Genomic DNA, 16,072 nt, shown 5'->3' on the forward strand with positions numbered 1-16,072 from the left:
TTCCCGCCCCTGATTTTCAACGGATGCCCTCTTGTTGTCGTGGGACCCTTGAAAAAGAAGATATCTTCCTCCGCCCCGATGCGGCCCGTAAGATACTTGAACGTCTCGATCATGTCCCCCCTCTCTCTGCGCTTAACTTCTCCGGATATGATTTGCTTTTTGAGGGCAGCCAAATTACTTCGACCTCCAGTGCAGCCCTCTGTTCCGGCCTGGGATCTCAATCTGGCCCTCCCTTTGAGCCTATGGGTTCCTGCTCGTTGAAGGACCTTACTCTGAAGGCGGTCTTCCTAGTGGCCATTTCTTCTGCCAGACATGTTTCTGAGCTGCTGGCTTTCTCTTGTAGGCCTCCCTTCCTGGAGTTTTCTAGGGAGCGTGTTATGCTACAGCTGAAGGTGTTTTCACCTTTTCGTATCAACCAGTCCGTGGTTCTCTCGGTCTTGGGTAGTCACGAGGCAGTTGCGCAAGTTGGATGTCTATCACTCTTATGTTCAGCAGACCCAGAGTTCCAGAAGTCGGATCATCTTTTTGTCCTTTTACTGGATCCAAAGTTTCCATTGCTTGCTGGATCAAGGAGTCTATCGCTTCCGCATACCTTCTGGATTTTCTCAAGGCTCATTCCACACGGGGTCAGGCAGCTTCCTAGGCTAAGTCTTCTCTTGTGCCTCCAGTGGATTTTTGTAAAGCTGTGGTTTAGTCTTCTCTCCATTCTTTTGTGCGACTACCGTGTGGACATTCAGGTGCGTCGGGACGCAGTGTTTGGTGAGCATGTTTTGGTGACAGCCCTCCAGGTGTCCCACCCATGATGGGTATTGCTTTGTTTCATCCCATCAGTGAACTGTGCCGGTCTAGAGAGGTGCTAAAGAAGGAGAAATTAGATTCTTTCTTGCTAATTTTCTTTCTTTTAGACTCTCCAGACCGGCACAGTCCCCACCCTGTCTGTCTGTTCTTGCGGGATTTGCGTGAAGAGCGTTTTTTTCTGCGCGATCTTGTATTTTTAGTGACGGTCGGGGAGATCAAAAGAACAGCAGCTTTTGCTCAGCTGGTATAGGTGGCTAGCTGTGGGGATGTTTTTGAAGGGGCTTCTTCTATGCAATTTTCAACAGTATGGCTGTATGTTAGTTGTTGCTCCTGTTGGGGCTGCTGTTGCTGTTATGATTAGCACTTCTTAGTTTATTAGTTCTGCTTGGCTATTTGGCAGAATGTTTGTATAGGGGGACTGCACAGCCACTTGTACTACAGCCAAAAGTTTGTCTCAGTCTCCACCTCCATTAGTGAACTGTACTTGTCTGGAGAGTCTAAAAGAAAGAAAATTAGCAGGTAAGAACCTAATTTCTCCATTTATACATCTGAGACTTAATCTAAAAATAGCATCTATTATTAAATACACATTTTCCAGCATCTTTCTCTGCCATCTTAAATTGACACAGGAATGGTAGATGGAATTAGTCTGTCTGGCTTCTTTGTTTCATTCAAGTAACATCTCTTCCAGGCTGGCTAGATACTTAAGGTATGTGGATTTTGTGCAGGAGCTTTTAGTGTCTTATCTATATCGGAGTCAGATCGATATAATGTCCCATAGGCCTTTGCTGACATTGGTTGGGTCCTGAAAGATAGGGGGATTGAGGGATACAGATAGAGGTAGAGATGGGATATAGAGAGAGTATAGATAGAGACCAAGGGGGATTTAAGGGTTCAGACAATGATCACCGTACAGGTCATGGGCCTGATGGGCTGCCGCGGGTGCGGACTGCTGGGCGCGATGGACCTCTGGTCTGACCCAGCAGAGGCAACTTCTTATGTTCTTATGTTGACAACCAGCACTCAGCAATGCAAGGCTGTTCAAGCTCCATAAATGTTCTGATGATTGTTATTCTCTTTGCAGAATTTCTTTGTTGTGTTGCATTGTTATCTTTCATGTTGTTATTTACATTCTCTTATCAAAGCAGAACAGAATCGTATTCAGGGAGAATCCCTGTACCACTCCTTCTCTGTCTTGATATAGGGCTGACGCCTGCTTTGGTACGAACTAGAGATGACAGCAGAGAGCATGAGCATAAAAGGAGGGGCTGATAAAATTTAAGTGGCACCTGCTGCACATGTTCCCATTGTTCTTTCCTTTTTTTTAACTATACCCAAATATTGTAACTTTTATCCCCATTCCTTAAACTCATGTGTGTGTTCTTTTAATTTTGTAATTTGAATTATTTTGTAAGTTTCTTCTATTTAAATTGTAATATGTACATCGCCTAGAATCTATAATAGGCGATTCATCAAAAACTGAATAAACTTGAAACTTTAAACTTGGTATAATCAAATTGATTATCCTACAGTACAGCATAACATCTCTAATCTAATGGAAAAGATATTATCAGGGTAAGAACCTAATCTCTTTTTCTGTTAAATTCTGTTAATCCCTTAAATAATAATTTGTTAAATTTGAGTTTGATTTAGACTAATTTGAGCTACTTTGTGTAAAATGTTCTCAATATTGTTGACTTTTGAAAAATAGTTATTATGTTTGTGTAGATGGCCTTCACAGAATGGATTGAACCTCCCAAGAGAGAACGGAAAGCTAACTATGCTGTTGATGCTTATTTTAGAGAAGCCCTTCGGGTCAGTGAGCCCAAAGCACCAAAGGTAAGTAAGCTACATACTGATTCTTGAAACAGTGGGGAGAGCATGAATAAAAAGAGCAGAACCAGCTTAGGATCGGTAGAATAAAATGTTACTACTATTTGGACTTCTGCCAGGTACTTATGACCTGGATTGGCCACTGTGGCTAAGTATGGCTATTCTTATGTTATCAACAATCCAAAAACAAGAATCAAAAAATTAACAACCAAAGGTTACAAAAATCAAAACAAAATCATAAAACTGTAGATGTAAGACTAGAAAAATGTCAATTATCTCTTGTGGAAGGAGGAAAGCCTCAGATCATGTGTCCATTTTCATATGCCAGCCCACTGGCCCTTCATCTAATGTAGACATCAATTTCAATCACTGGTCATCCTCCACCACCCTTAATTAGTGTGAAAAAATCATGCTGTGCAAACTTGCATTGATAATATATAAATAATATCAAAAGTGTAAAAATCACTTATCTTAATAATGTCAGACAACTTGTTTTAGATTCATTCTGATTCTGACAAGCACATTTCGCAATATCTTCCTCAGAGAAACCATAAAATGTTTGTAATAACAAAGTTGTATTCCAGCAGCTCACATAGCCTATGTCACCTTACATATCCTATGCTATTATTAAGGATATGTAAGGTGACATGGGCTATGTGAGTTGTTGGGATACAGCTTTGTTATTACAAACACTTTATGGTTTCTCTGACTCTCTGAGGAAGATATTGTGAAACGAGCTTGTCAGAATCAGAATGAGTCTAAAACAAGTTGCCTGACATTAATAAGATAAGTGGTTTGTACACTTTTGATATTATTTATATATTATCAATGCAAGTTTGCATAGCATGATTTTTGCACAGTAATTAAGGGTGGTGGAGGATGATGGCTAGTGATTGAAATTGATGTCCACGTTAGCTGAATGGCCAGTGGGTTGGCATGTGAAAATTGACTTCAAAAAACCCAAAACTTTACCAATAAAAACAAAAGGTTGATTGAACCTGTACTGAGGTTCCTTATATTCACATTTATATATATTTTTGGACGGGTATGGATTTTTAACAGGTAGCTTAAAGCTTTTTGCCAATTTTCTTGGTACATATATGTGAAAATGGACACATGATCTGAGGCTTTCCACCTTCCACAAGAGATAATTTCCAGTCTTACATCTACATTTTTATTCTTATGTTATCCCAGGACAAGCAGGCAGCATATTCTCATATGTGGGTGATATCATCCATGGAGCCCCAGTACTGACAGCATTAAAAGTATAGTATCACTTTAAGTTTTTAGAAACTTCGTGACTGCGCATGCACGAGTGCCTTTCTGCCCAACCTAGGCTCGCGGTTCCTCAGTTCTTTGTTTTCTGTAGAGCGAAGAAGTCATTTTTGACCTGAACTCAGTTTTGCCTTGCCTTCCCGCTACGCATCTTTTTTTTTTTTTTTTTCTTCATTTTTCCCTACTCTTTTCTAGAGTATCTTGTTTTTCTCTTCAGTTAAAAAAAAATAAATTTTGTCACTTGTTGGATTTGGCCTTCGTGGCTTCTTTTTTCTGGCAAAATTGAGTTTAATTTTGCTGAAGCCAAATTCCCGTCCATGTCAAAAGCATAACGGGGTTTAAAAAGTGCTGTAGATGTTAAAGGCCTATTTCCCTCACCAACCCTCATAGTTGGTGCTTACAGTGTCTCAGGCCTAAACACCAGGTGGAGTCTTGTGTCCGGTCTTCCACCTTACAGAAGCGCTCCATCAAAAGTCGTCAGCTTCAGCAGGAGAAATTGTTCGACATGGCCATGGACACCAACAAGATATCACCAGTCTTTCTTCATGTTATTCACCCAATCCTGGGTATCTACTCTATTGCAGATTTTGGTATCATCTGCAAAGAGGCAAATCTTCCCCGGCAGCCCTTCAGCAATACGTTTATAAAAATGTTAAAAAGAACAGGCCCAAGAACAGAACCTTGAGGCACACTACTGGTAACATCCCTTTCCTCAGAGCGATCTCCATTGATCACTACCCTCTGTCGCCTTCCACTCAACCAGTTCCTTACCCAGCCCGTCACTTTGGGACCCATCCTGAGGGCACTCAGTTTATTTATTAGACGTCTGTGTGGAACACTGTCAAAGGTTTTGCTAAAATCTAAATACACCACATCTGGTACACATCCTTTATCCAATTCTCTGATCACCCAGTCAAAGAAATTGATCATATTTGCCTGACAAGACCTGCCTCTAGTGAATCCATGTTGCCTCCAGGCCTCTAATCCACAGGATTCTAGAAACTTGACCATTCCCTGTTTTAAAAAGTTTTTCCATTAATTGGCTTACCACAGAAATCAGACTTAGCGGCCTGTAATTTCTTGCTTCTACTTTTGTGGAGTGGGACCACATCCGCCCTTCTCCAGTCCTCTGGTACCACTCCCGACTCTAGACTCATTGAAAAGGTCAGTCAGCAGAGCTACCAGAACCTCCCTAGGTTCCTTCAGCATCCTAGGATGTGCACCATCCGGCCCCATTGCGAAAGAAGACTATCTGGACAGGTCTAAAGCTGTCAAAAAAGCAGTCAGAGAGGCCAAGCTCCGAGTAGAAGAGAATCTAGCACGGAACATTAAGAAAGGGGATAAATCTTTCTTTAGGTATATTAGTGATAGGAAAAGAAACAAAGATGGGATAGAACGCCTTAGACCAGGGGTGTCCAATGTCGGTCCTCGAGGGCCGCAATCCAGTCGGGTTTTCAGGATTTCCCCAATGAATATGCATGAGATCTATTAGCATACAATGAAAGCAGTGCATGCAAATAGACCTCATGTATATTCATTGGGGAAATCCTGAAAATCCGACTGGACTGCAGCCCTTGAGGACCGACATTGGACACCCCTGCCTTAGACAAACGGACGGGAAATATGCAGAATAAGATTCCACTAAGGCAGAACTACTTAATGAATACTTCAGCTCAGTCTTCACCTGTGAAGCACCGGGAGCCGGTCCTCAGCTAAAGACAAGGGAAAGCCAGAAAGACCCATTTCAAGATTTCAAATTTACGTCCAGCAGCGTCTATTGCGAACTTTCAAGACTCAAAGTGAACAAAGCCATGGGACCAGACAACCTACACCCCAGGGTGCTCAGAAAGTTGAGTGAAGTCCTGGCGAAACCATTATCCGAGCTCTTCAATCTTTCCCTACGCATGGGAAGAGTCCCCTCAGACTGGAAAGCAGCTAACATTATTCTACTCCACAAAAAGGGCTGCAGGACAGAGACGGCAAATTACAGACCAGTGAGTCTCACATCCATAGTGAGCAAACTCATGGAAACACTGATCAAACAGAAACTTGACATAATCCTGGTTGAGGAAAATCTACGTGATCCCCACCAACACGGATTTACCAAGGGCAGGTCCTGCCAATCAAATCTGATTGGCTTCTTTGACTGGGTAACAAGTCAACTGGATGCTGGAGAGTCCCTGGACATAGTGTATTTGGACTTCAGTAAGGCTTTTGATAGCGTCCCATACCGCAGGTTAGTGAACAAGCTGAAAACGCTGGGATTAGGAGAAACAATAACTGCATGGGTTAAGGATTGGCTGAGCGGTAGACTTCAGAGGGTGGTGGTAAATGGTATCTCATCCAAAACGTTGGATGTGACCAGTGGAGTGCCACAAGGCTCGGTCTTGGGCCCGATTCTCTTCAACTTATTCATAGGAGATATGACCCAAGGGCTTAGAGGAAAAATATCATTGTTTGCCGACGACGCAAAACTATGTAACATAGTAGGTAAAAGCACTTTGCATGACAGTATGAAGCAGGACCTACTACTATTGGAACAATGGTCAACAACTTGGCAGCTAAGCTTCAATGCTAAAAAATGTAAAGTAATGCACCTGGGTAAAATAAATCCGTGCAGATCTTACTCACTAAATGGTGAGATCTTAGCTAGAACCATGGCAGAACGCGATTTAGGAGTAATCATCAGTGATGACTTGAAATCTGCCAATCAAGTGGAAAAGGCTTCCTCCAAGGCAAGGCAAATGATGGGTTGTATCCGTAGATGTTTTGTCAGCAGGAGACCTGAAGTCTTAATGCCGTTGTACAAATCCATGGTGAGACCTCATTTGGAGTATTGTGTTCAATTCTGGAGACCACACTACCGGAAAGATGTGCTGAGAATTGAGTCGGTTCAGCGAATGGCCACCAGGATGGTCTCAGGTCTCAAGGATCTCCCGTATGAAGAAAGGCTAAATAAATTGCAGCTGTACTCACTTGAGGAATGAAGAGAGAGAGGAGACATGATTGAGACATTTAAATATATCACAGGTTGTATTGAGTGGAAGATGATATTTTCCACCTTATAGGCCCCTCGTCTACCAGAGGGCATCCGCTGAAAATCAGGAGAGGTAAATTTCATGGTGACTCCAGAAAGTATTTCTTCACCAAAAGAGTGGTCGATCACTAGAACGAACTCCCTCTGCAGGTGATCAAGGCCAGCAGTGTGTCAGAATTTAAGAGAAAATGGGATATTCACATGGGTCTCTAAGGGTGTAAAGCCAGGGGGGGTGGGTCATTGGAGTGGGCAGACTTGATGGGCTATGGCCCTTTTCTGCTGTCATTTTCTATGTTTCTATGTTACCTTTATTTTAGCTAGCTCCTCACGAACACAACCCTCTGAAAATTGATCAGGGTCTATTACTCCTCCATCCCTATTTACATTTGTCTTCTGCGGTCCCGCTCCTAGCGCTTCAGCCGTGAACACAGAACAGAAATATTTTTTTAGCGATTCGGCTTTTAAAAAGACCTCCACTGTTCCTGCACCTGCGTCAGTTAGCCGAATACAGAGAGAAGATGATGCATGTTAGGCGTTTTTGGCTAAGAAAGACTGTGTGTGACTAAAGACTGGAACAAGTATGTGTTTGAAGTGTTTAATGTTTGTGACTTTTTCCCCAGTGATGTGCACTGTTTCAGCCCCTTTTACAAAGCCATGGTAGCGGCTTTGAAAAGGGGCCCTGTGTGACTATTAAGACTTTCCTCAGTCAAGCACACTCTGTCCATAAACATCATGGTGCTTGTTCATCAGCCTTGGTCAGTGTTGAAAAATTGTTGGGATGTGCACTCCTATATTTTATTTTATATTTTATTTTATATCTGTCATGAAAATTTGAGGCAGGGACATGTTAGCCCTTGCAGGCAAGTTTGTGTTTGTGTGTTTGAAGTGTTTAATGTTTGTCTTATTTTGAAATAAGAAAAAGGTTTGATGGCTATTTTATGGTCTTATGGTTTGTCTTTTTTTGACTTAACGTTACCATTCTGAAAACCGAAAAATTTCTAAAAACAAAATATGCCTGGTCCCAAGGATTTCAGATAAAGGATCTTGTGCCTATACTTTATTAAGATAAATGCACACATGCATTGATGCGCAATGTTTTGTGAAGGCACACAGTTCTTTTGCAGTAGCTTCATCATGAGATGAGCTTGCCATACTTCTGTTTGTAAAAATAATTTTGAATTCAGATGCATGATTACTCAATTACAATTATATAATGTTACTCTAGCCAATTGGAAAATAACTGTTACACTCTAAACTTTTTTTGTCCAGGCACCTCGACCTCCAAAACAGCCAAATGTTCAGGATTTCCAGTTTTTTCCTCCGCGTCTATTTGAGCTACTTGAGAAAGAAATTCTGTATTACAGAAAAACTATTGGTTACAAGGTAAGAAAGCAAAGCTTATTATAAATACCATCTTGAATGGTTAAACATTGAACAACATTTCAAAGTTTTGCTTTTGTTAAAGTTACTTGAATCACTTTCAACACCTCTGCACCCTTATTTCAGATACACTATGGACTTCAAGTAGCTTTCCGTTTTCTTTCCATATACAGGTGACCTTGCAAAAACTATCTGCTGCTGAAGTCAGAGTGCAGGTACCTTTGAATTTCTTCTAGTGCTGTCCTGTGGCTAGCTACTGGGGTTTAACTGAATCAGATACCAAGATAAGCCTTTGCCTTGCTGGCTGTGTCTTTATTTTATTTATTTAATTTTCTATACCATTCTCACAGGGGAGCTCAGAACGGTTTACCTGAATTTATTCAGGTACTCAAGCAATTTGTCCAGGCACCTCGACCTCCAAAACTAACATCCTAAATTCTTAGTGTTATTTTGCCACTGTAGCTGAAAAGATTGTTTTATTTTGCAAAGTACCAGTTTGCAGAATCATAATGCTATGTTTTGACATTGTTTCAGATCATTGATTGAGCCATGTCAATGAAAAATGTGGAATTTTCAAGTGTGAACTCTAAGCTGTCATGAAGTTTCTATTCCTGAAGAGAAAACTCCAAAGGAAATCTATGAATGTATGATGCAAATATTGAATGACAAATACCCATCATGCTCTACAGTGAAGAAGTGGTGTGTAAACTTTCAGCATGGAGATTTTTGAGATTGAAGATGCAGCAGGGTCTGGGAGACCTCAAACGTGTCAACTCCTGAAATTGTTGACCATGTCCATGACCTGATTTTGGCAGATCTGCAAATATTGGCTAAAACAATTGCTGAGACACTACAAATATCCAGAGATCATGTTGGGTGTATAATCCACGAGCTGCTGGGTGTGCAGAAGCTGTCGGCCAAGTGGGTGCCCAAATGTTTGAATGCTGACTAGAAACGACACTGAGTGGATAGTTCCAAGTTGATTTTGCAGCATTTTCAGTGAGCTAATGCCAAAGTTTTGTAACGACTAGTTACTGTTGATGAAACATGATTTACACCACTGTGATCCTGAGACAGAACAAAAGTCCATGCAATGGTGGCACTCAGGTTTTCCAATGATAAGGAAATTCAAGACCTAAAAGTCAGCAGGAAAGGTCATGGCCACAGTGTTTTGGGATCAGGAAAGTGTTGTAATGACTGTCTTCCAAGAGGCAAAATCGTTAATGTAGAATAGTATCATAACTTGCTGTGCAGATAAAAAGAGAGGGAAGTATACCCTAGAGGAAATAAGAGACAGGGGAGATATGATTCAGACTTTCAAATACTTGAAGGGTATTAACGTAGAACAAAATCTTTTCCAGAGAAAGGAAAATGGTAAAACTAGAGGACATAATTTGAGGTTGAGGGGTGGTAGATTCAAAGGCAATGTTAGGAAATTCTACTTTACGGAGAGGGTGGTGGATGCCTGGAATGCGCATCCGAGAGAGGTGGTGGAGAGTAAAACTGTGACTGAATTCAAAGAAGCGTGGGATGAACACAGAAGATTTAGAATCAGAAAATAATATTAAAAATTGAACTAAGGCCAGTTCTGGGCAGACTTGCACGGTCTGTGTCTGTATATGGCCGTTTGGTGGAGGATGGGCTGGGGAGGGCTTCAATGGCTGGGAGGGTGTAGATGGGCTGGAGTAGGTTTTAACGGAGATTTTGGCAGTTGGAACCCAAGCACAGTACCGGGTAGAGCTTTGGATTCTTGTCCAGAAATAGCTAAGAAGAAAATTTTAAAAAGCTGCAGAAAAGAGTTCTTTTTTTGCAAGACAATACACCTGCTCACAAGGCTGGCAGAAACAATGGATGTTTTAACACAGTTGGGGTGTACTCACCAGATCTTGCTCCATCTTACATTACATTAGTGTCTTCTGTCCTGCCGATTCCTTTCAGTTCTAGGCGGATTACAAAAGAATTGGTCTGGGCATACCCAGTGAGATTACAAGATAGATAATTAGAAGAAGCATTAGGGTCTGGGGATATATTGGGAAGGTTAGTTTGACTTGACAAATTTCCTGAATAACTTGGTTTTTAATTCTCTCCTGAATGTTTTGTACTCGGACGTTGTGATCAGCAGGTTGGAGATGTGGTGGCCTAGTTTCACTGCTTTGGTGGCTAGTAGGCCCATCATACATTTTATTATTTTGTATGCCTTTGATTGGGGGGGTGAGTGAAGGGTGCCTGTGTTCTCCTTGGTCTGAATGTGTTGTTTCTGGTTAGGTGATTGTTTAGATAGGTTGTTAGAATTTGTAGAGTATGCGTACTTGTACAGGGAGCCAGTGTGAGTCTTGGAAGGCAGTGGTAATGTCATATTTTTTTCAACGAGTGTATCAGTCTGAGGGCTGTATTTTGCAATTTTGTAATTGTTTTTTCATGTTGGAAGAGCATAACAGGTATAGGATGTTACTGGTCCAGGAGTCTGGTCCAGGAGTCTGAATTGTTTTTTGTTGAAGCATTTTCAGATTTGTCTTAAGTTGCACATGACTGTTTTGTTGATTTGCATGGTGCAGCCTTTGTCTATCACTATTCCCAGCGGTTTTAGATTGGGTTGCAAGGGGTATGTGATGGAGTTTATTGCAAGGTTTGTTATGGTTGTGTGTTTTTTTGTTTGTTTGTTTTTTTTCAAGAAGTAGGAATTTAGTTTTGTCTTGGTTCAGCTTTAGTTTGTGGTCTTTCATCCATTTGGTAACTGTTTCTAGTGTTGTGTAGTATGTTTGTTGTGTTGGAGGTACGTTGGTTGAAAGGAAGGAGTATGGTGATATCTGAGTAGCTGTATGAAGTTATGCCTAGTTTGTCCAGGCAAGTACCAAGTGTGGCTATGTAGAAATTGAAGAGTGTTAAAGATAGAGGTTGGTCCTGTAATCCGATTTTTCTTTGTTTGTTTTAAATCTGTATCTCCTGGATTGAAGGAATCCCTAAAACCATGTGTAAACTCTACTGTGATTCCTATTGCTTCCATTGTTTGAGTAAGATATCTAAACCAAAGAGAACTACAGACAAATGTACAAAGATGCAGTCTAAATTTATTGAAATAATATTTATGAATGCAGTTAATGTTACCATCTTGGTGGTTAATGTTACCACCACTGTGGAGTTGTTTAAGTTGCTGTATTTCATGCACAGGCTAAGTTTTTAGTTTGCGGTTCTATTTGATACCATATCCACCTGGGACCCCTAAAGAAGGCGTGTTTTCCGAAACAGACCGTGTCGGGTCCTTTGGTTTGGTTCAAGGTGAGTAGTATAATGGGTACACCTCATGTAAAAATGATTGACAGCTGTCAAGATAAGGATCGACCAATCAGCGGTCACTTCCAGATTAAGCCCCACCCACTCTTCACCAAACCCACCCACTTTTACCCAAACCTCACCCATGCCCCTCCCACTCCACACCCACTTTTCCCTTGGCCCTGCCCACACCATGCTCACTTTTCCCTTAGCCCCGCCCATACCACCTCCCACCATGCCTGCCCACTCTTCACCCATGCCCCTCCCCCTCCCATAGGAATGAATGGTGGTAGCCCCGCCCATGCCCCACCCCCATGGAAATGAATGGTGGTAGCCCCGCCCATGCCACATCACCTGAAATGTACTTTCTGATGACATCACTGGAAATGGGGGGGTGTTTGACCCCAGAAATACGCTTTCTGATGACATCACCGGAAATGGGGGGGGTGTTTGATCCCGGAAATGCGCTTTCTGATGACATCACCAGAATGGGGGGGTTGTTTGACCCCGGAAATACGCTTTCTGATGACATCACCGGAAATGGGAGTGCCTGCCCTACCGGAAGTGTACATTCTGATGACGTAGGCGGAAATAGGATAAATGAAGCACCAGAAATGCACTTTTCTGACCACGTAGGCAGAAATAGGGTAAATGAAGAGCGCTTTTCTGTGAGACGGAAATGCATTTTCTGATGATGTTACCGGAAACAGACTTAGTCAAAACCCCGGAAATAATGTGGCCAGAAAAAAAAGTGTCACCGAACAGTCTTTTAGTTAAGACAGGTTTTAAGAGCTCATGGTTAAAGCAATGCATAGGCAGGTCACAAAACAAGACATTTACAAATTCTTTCCTGTTTTTTTTTTTTTTTAAAACAGACCAGTGCAGAAACAACTTAGAAAAGGCTGCATTTTTTTCTTTCCTGAGTTAATGGTTAATGGTGACAGCTGATAAGCCCCTTGCAGCCCCCTGATAAAGCCAAGGGGGGGAGGGGGAGGTGTGTTTAAACCTGTCTGAACATGTCCCGGCTCTTTAACAAAACAGAAATAAAAAAAAGTTCTCAAAAAAAATCTCACCTAACAGCCACTGTTAAAAGGCAGTTTTAAGACCTATTTTAGAATAATGTTGAATGTTGACAGAGCTGACTGGAACATGGTGAAAGAATCTTTATTGAAGCAAATTTATTATGATTCATACACGGCAGGAAGCTATGGAGGCATTAACCCTCTACTTCAAGCAGCTAAAAAGAGCGATATTACAGTCCGGAGAAAAGATGTAGTGGACTGGGTCACCGGTCAAGACGCATACAATTTACACAGACCTGCTAGAATCCATTTTAAAAGAAATAAAACAATGGTGTCAGAAGTTGACAGCCAGTGGCAAAGTGACTTATTCGACATGTCAGCTTTTGCTCGTTATAATAACGGTTACAAATACATCTTAACGGTAATAGATATCCTGTCAAACTATGCATGGGTCGTGAGTTTAAAAACAAAAACCGGTCACGAAGTTACCAAAGCCTTTGAAACAATATTTAAGTTAGGGCGTATACCTGAAAAACTTCAGACAGACAAGGGTAAAGAATTTTTAAATAAGTCTCTGAATAATTTATTAAAACAAAAAGGTGTTAGCCATTTTGTGACCCATAATAATAATAATAATAATAACTTTATTCTTCTATACCGCCACAATCTTGTGACTTATAAGCGGTTTACAATCAAGAGTGCTGGGCATTCAGCGAAATACAATAATGATGTTAAAGCAGCTGTAGTGGAAAGATTTAACAGGACTTTAAAATCCAAAATGTGGCGGTATTTTACAGACCATAATACCTTTACTTATCAAGACGTGTTACAGGCTGTAGTGCACAACTATAATTATAGTTATCCCAGGACAAGCAGGCAGCTATTCTCACATTTGGGGTGATGTCATCAGTGGAGCTTGGATGTGGAAGCTCGCAAGCAGACTTGCTTGAAGAAACTCGAAGTTTCCAGTCGACCGCATGCGCGAGTGCCTTCCTGCCCAGCACAGGGCGCGTCTCTTCAGTTCTCAGTTTTCCACGGAGCCGAGAAGTCTGTCTTTGACTCTCTGCTTTTAACTTCGTTACTTCATGCCTTCTCTGAACCACGGTTTGTATTTTTTTCTTCATGAATCGCTGTTCTTCATTTCTTTTATTTCTAGTTAAAAAAAAAAAATTTCAATCTTCCGTCTGTTTGCCGGGGCAGACCGCTCGGCCGCAGCGCAAGGCTTCGATCTTGTGACAGCTATTTTTCCTCTTATGTCCCGGCCTTTCATGAGCTTCAAGAAGTGTAGCCAGTGCCAGCGTGCGATTTCCCTTACGGACCTACACCGTCGGTGCCTTGGGCCGGAACATCACCCGAATCGTGCGAGCGCTGTGCTACTCTTCTACCTCAAGCCTTTAAACATCGTCACCTTTTTGTGGAGAAGCTGTTCGGGATGGATTCTTCCTCCGATCCCTCGACATCGAAGGCGCCCTCGGCCTCGCCTTCGACCAAGACTCCTCCTGTTTCTACTGCTTCCAGCTCAAGCCTCATCAGACCTTCGTCGTTTGCAGCGGCTCTCTCTTCGACAACACCTGCTGTATCTTCCCCTGTTTCCTCAGGTCAGATAGCTCAGCAGAAAGTTCCAGTGGTGGTGCTTAAAGTGCCTAAGACTTCCAAGTCGAAGCACATTTACACTGCCTCGGTGGAGCCTCCAGCCAAAGCAGGTGGTCCGGTTTCAGACGCAGATCCATCCTTGCCGGCTTCTTTCCAGACCATGTTGGAGAAGCAATTCATTCAGTTCCTTACTAATATGAGACCGAAGCGTCTTCCTCTCATCCAGCCTGGGCATTCAGCAGACTCCCACGAGGTCGAGCCGCTTCCTTTGCCTCAGTCTGAACTTACACACTCTATGCAGGGAGCAGAGTCTCTGCGAGTGTCTGGTCTAGTATCCAAGCACGTGAAGCAAGGAGCAGAATCTTTGCAAGTGCTTTGGCAGGAATCCTCACTCTATCAAGGAGCAGAGTCTTTGGGAGTACATCGAGGTTCCTCCATCAAGCCTCTGGAGCTTCGCTCTACAGCCTCCAGTCCTATCCATTCTTTGGTGGCATCGGCCGCTTCTGTCTCCGAGGTGAAGTCTCCTCGATCTTCAAGATCTGCTTCCAAGTATCGTTCTCACTGACGATCGAGGCCTTCATCGAGGCATACTTCCAGGCATAGTTCTTCTAAAGAACGTCCCTCTTCAACTAAGCCTCGCTCTACTCCTACTTCGACTAGACCGCCGACTCCTCGCTCGAGGTCTCCACTTCCGAACCTCGAGGATGCAGCAGTTTCGATTGCTTCGTTCAAGTCTCCATATTCTTTTGATGCCTTTTTTCTTGCCGAAGCTTCATCTTCGACCCAGGCTGCCTCGACGTCCTCGAGTCCTTCTCGAGGCAAAGCATTGGCGGATCAGCTATCTTTCTCATCTTTTCTTCGTCAAATGGCTGTTGACTTGGATGCTGGTTGCAAATACTCTAAGGAGTTCCTCGAAGTCATGCATCTTCCTCAACCTCCGGCAGAGTCTCTTCACAAGCTTTTGTCTCAGACTTATGGTCGATGCCTGGAGACCCCTTATACCATACTTGCTGTTCCAGGCAAATTGGACTCTAGGTATAAAACTGTACATCGCAAAGGGTTTGACAACTCACAGTTATCTCATCAGTCCCTGCTAGTCAAGTCGTCCTTGAAGAGGTCCCATCCTTCCAAGGTTTATTCCACCGTTCCTCCTGGAAGGGAAGGGAAAACTATGGACAAATTCAGATGCTGCATCTATCAAAATGCCATGATGTCCTATAAAGTCCTCAATTATAATTTTCATTTTATTACTTATTTTGAGTTCCTCATTTCTCTATTACCAAAATTCATGACTTATTTGGATACTCAAAAGCACTTTGAATTTCAAGAAGTCCTTGCTTTTTTATCACAACTCCAATTACATCTCCTCCAGTCATCTTACGATGCCTTCGAGTTATCTGCCCGGGCAGCTGCTTGCTCTGTAGCCATGCGTCACCTTGCCTGGCTTCATACTATTGACATGGACCTAATCTTCAGGATCGCTTAGCTAAATGACCTCTTTGATGAATCTATTGAGGCAGCCACCAAGAAATTGTCTGAACATGAAAAATCCTTTGCTTCTATTGTCAGACCTAAGTCAGCTCCTGCCAAACCTACACGCCCTGCTCCTATCTATCAATGGCGTTTTTCTCCGAGGACGGTGCCTTATAATTGCCCTCCTCTTAAAAAACAGCAGCCTCAGAAGCAACAAAAACCTCAACCTTCTGCTGCACCTAAGGCTACTCAGCCTTTTTGACTGTTTAAAACAGAACATAACCTCTACCATTCTGACTCTGAGTTCTCTTCCCCCTATAAGAGGTCGTCTATCATTTTTACCACCGATGGATGACTATTACATCCGACCTCTGGGTGCTCACCATCATCA

General features: G+C 42.4%; 1 protein-coding gene across 4 annotated transcripts in view; it reads left to right on the forward strand.

Moving 5' to 3' along the window:
• SMARCA5 (SWI/SNF related, matrix associated, actin dependent regulator of chromatin, subfamily a, member 5) overlaps positions 1 to 16,072 on the forward strand; it is a 436,858-nt gene that overhangs the window by 264,855 nt on the left and 155,931 nt on the right. For 3 of the 4 annotated variants that reach the window (XM_033939984.1, XM_033939968.1, XM_033939959.1), the window contains 3 exons: positions 2,527 to 2,637; positions 8,213 to 8,326; positions 8,497 to 8,538. In XM_033939984.1, coding sequence (XP_033795875.1) covers positions 2,527 to 2,637; positions 8,213 to 8,326; positions 8,497 to 8,538 — 267 coding nt within the window. The remainder of the gene's footprint in view (positions 1 to 2,526; positions 2,638 to 8,212; positions 8,327 to 8,496; positions 8,539 to 16,072) is intronic. The other variant, XM_033939976.1, reaches the window with a different exon arrangement.

This window comes from Geotrypetes seraphini, chromosome 1 (assembly GCF_902459505.1).
Source record: "Geotrypetes seraphini chromosome 1, aGeoSer1.1, whole genome shotgun sequence".
In the NCBI taxonomy this organism is placed as follows: Eukaryota; Metazoa; Chordata; class Amphibia; order Gymnophiona; family Dermophiidae; genus Geotrypetes; species Geotrypetes seraphini.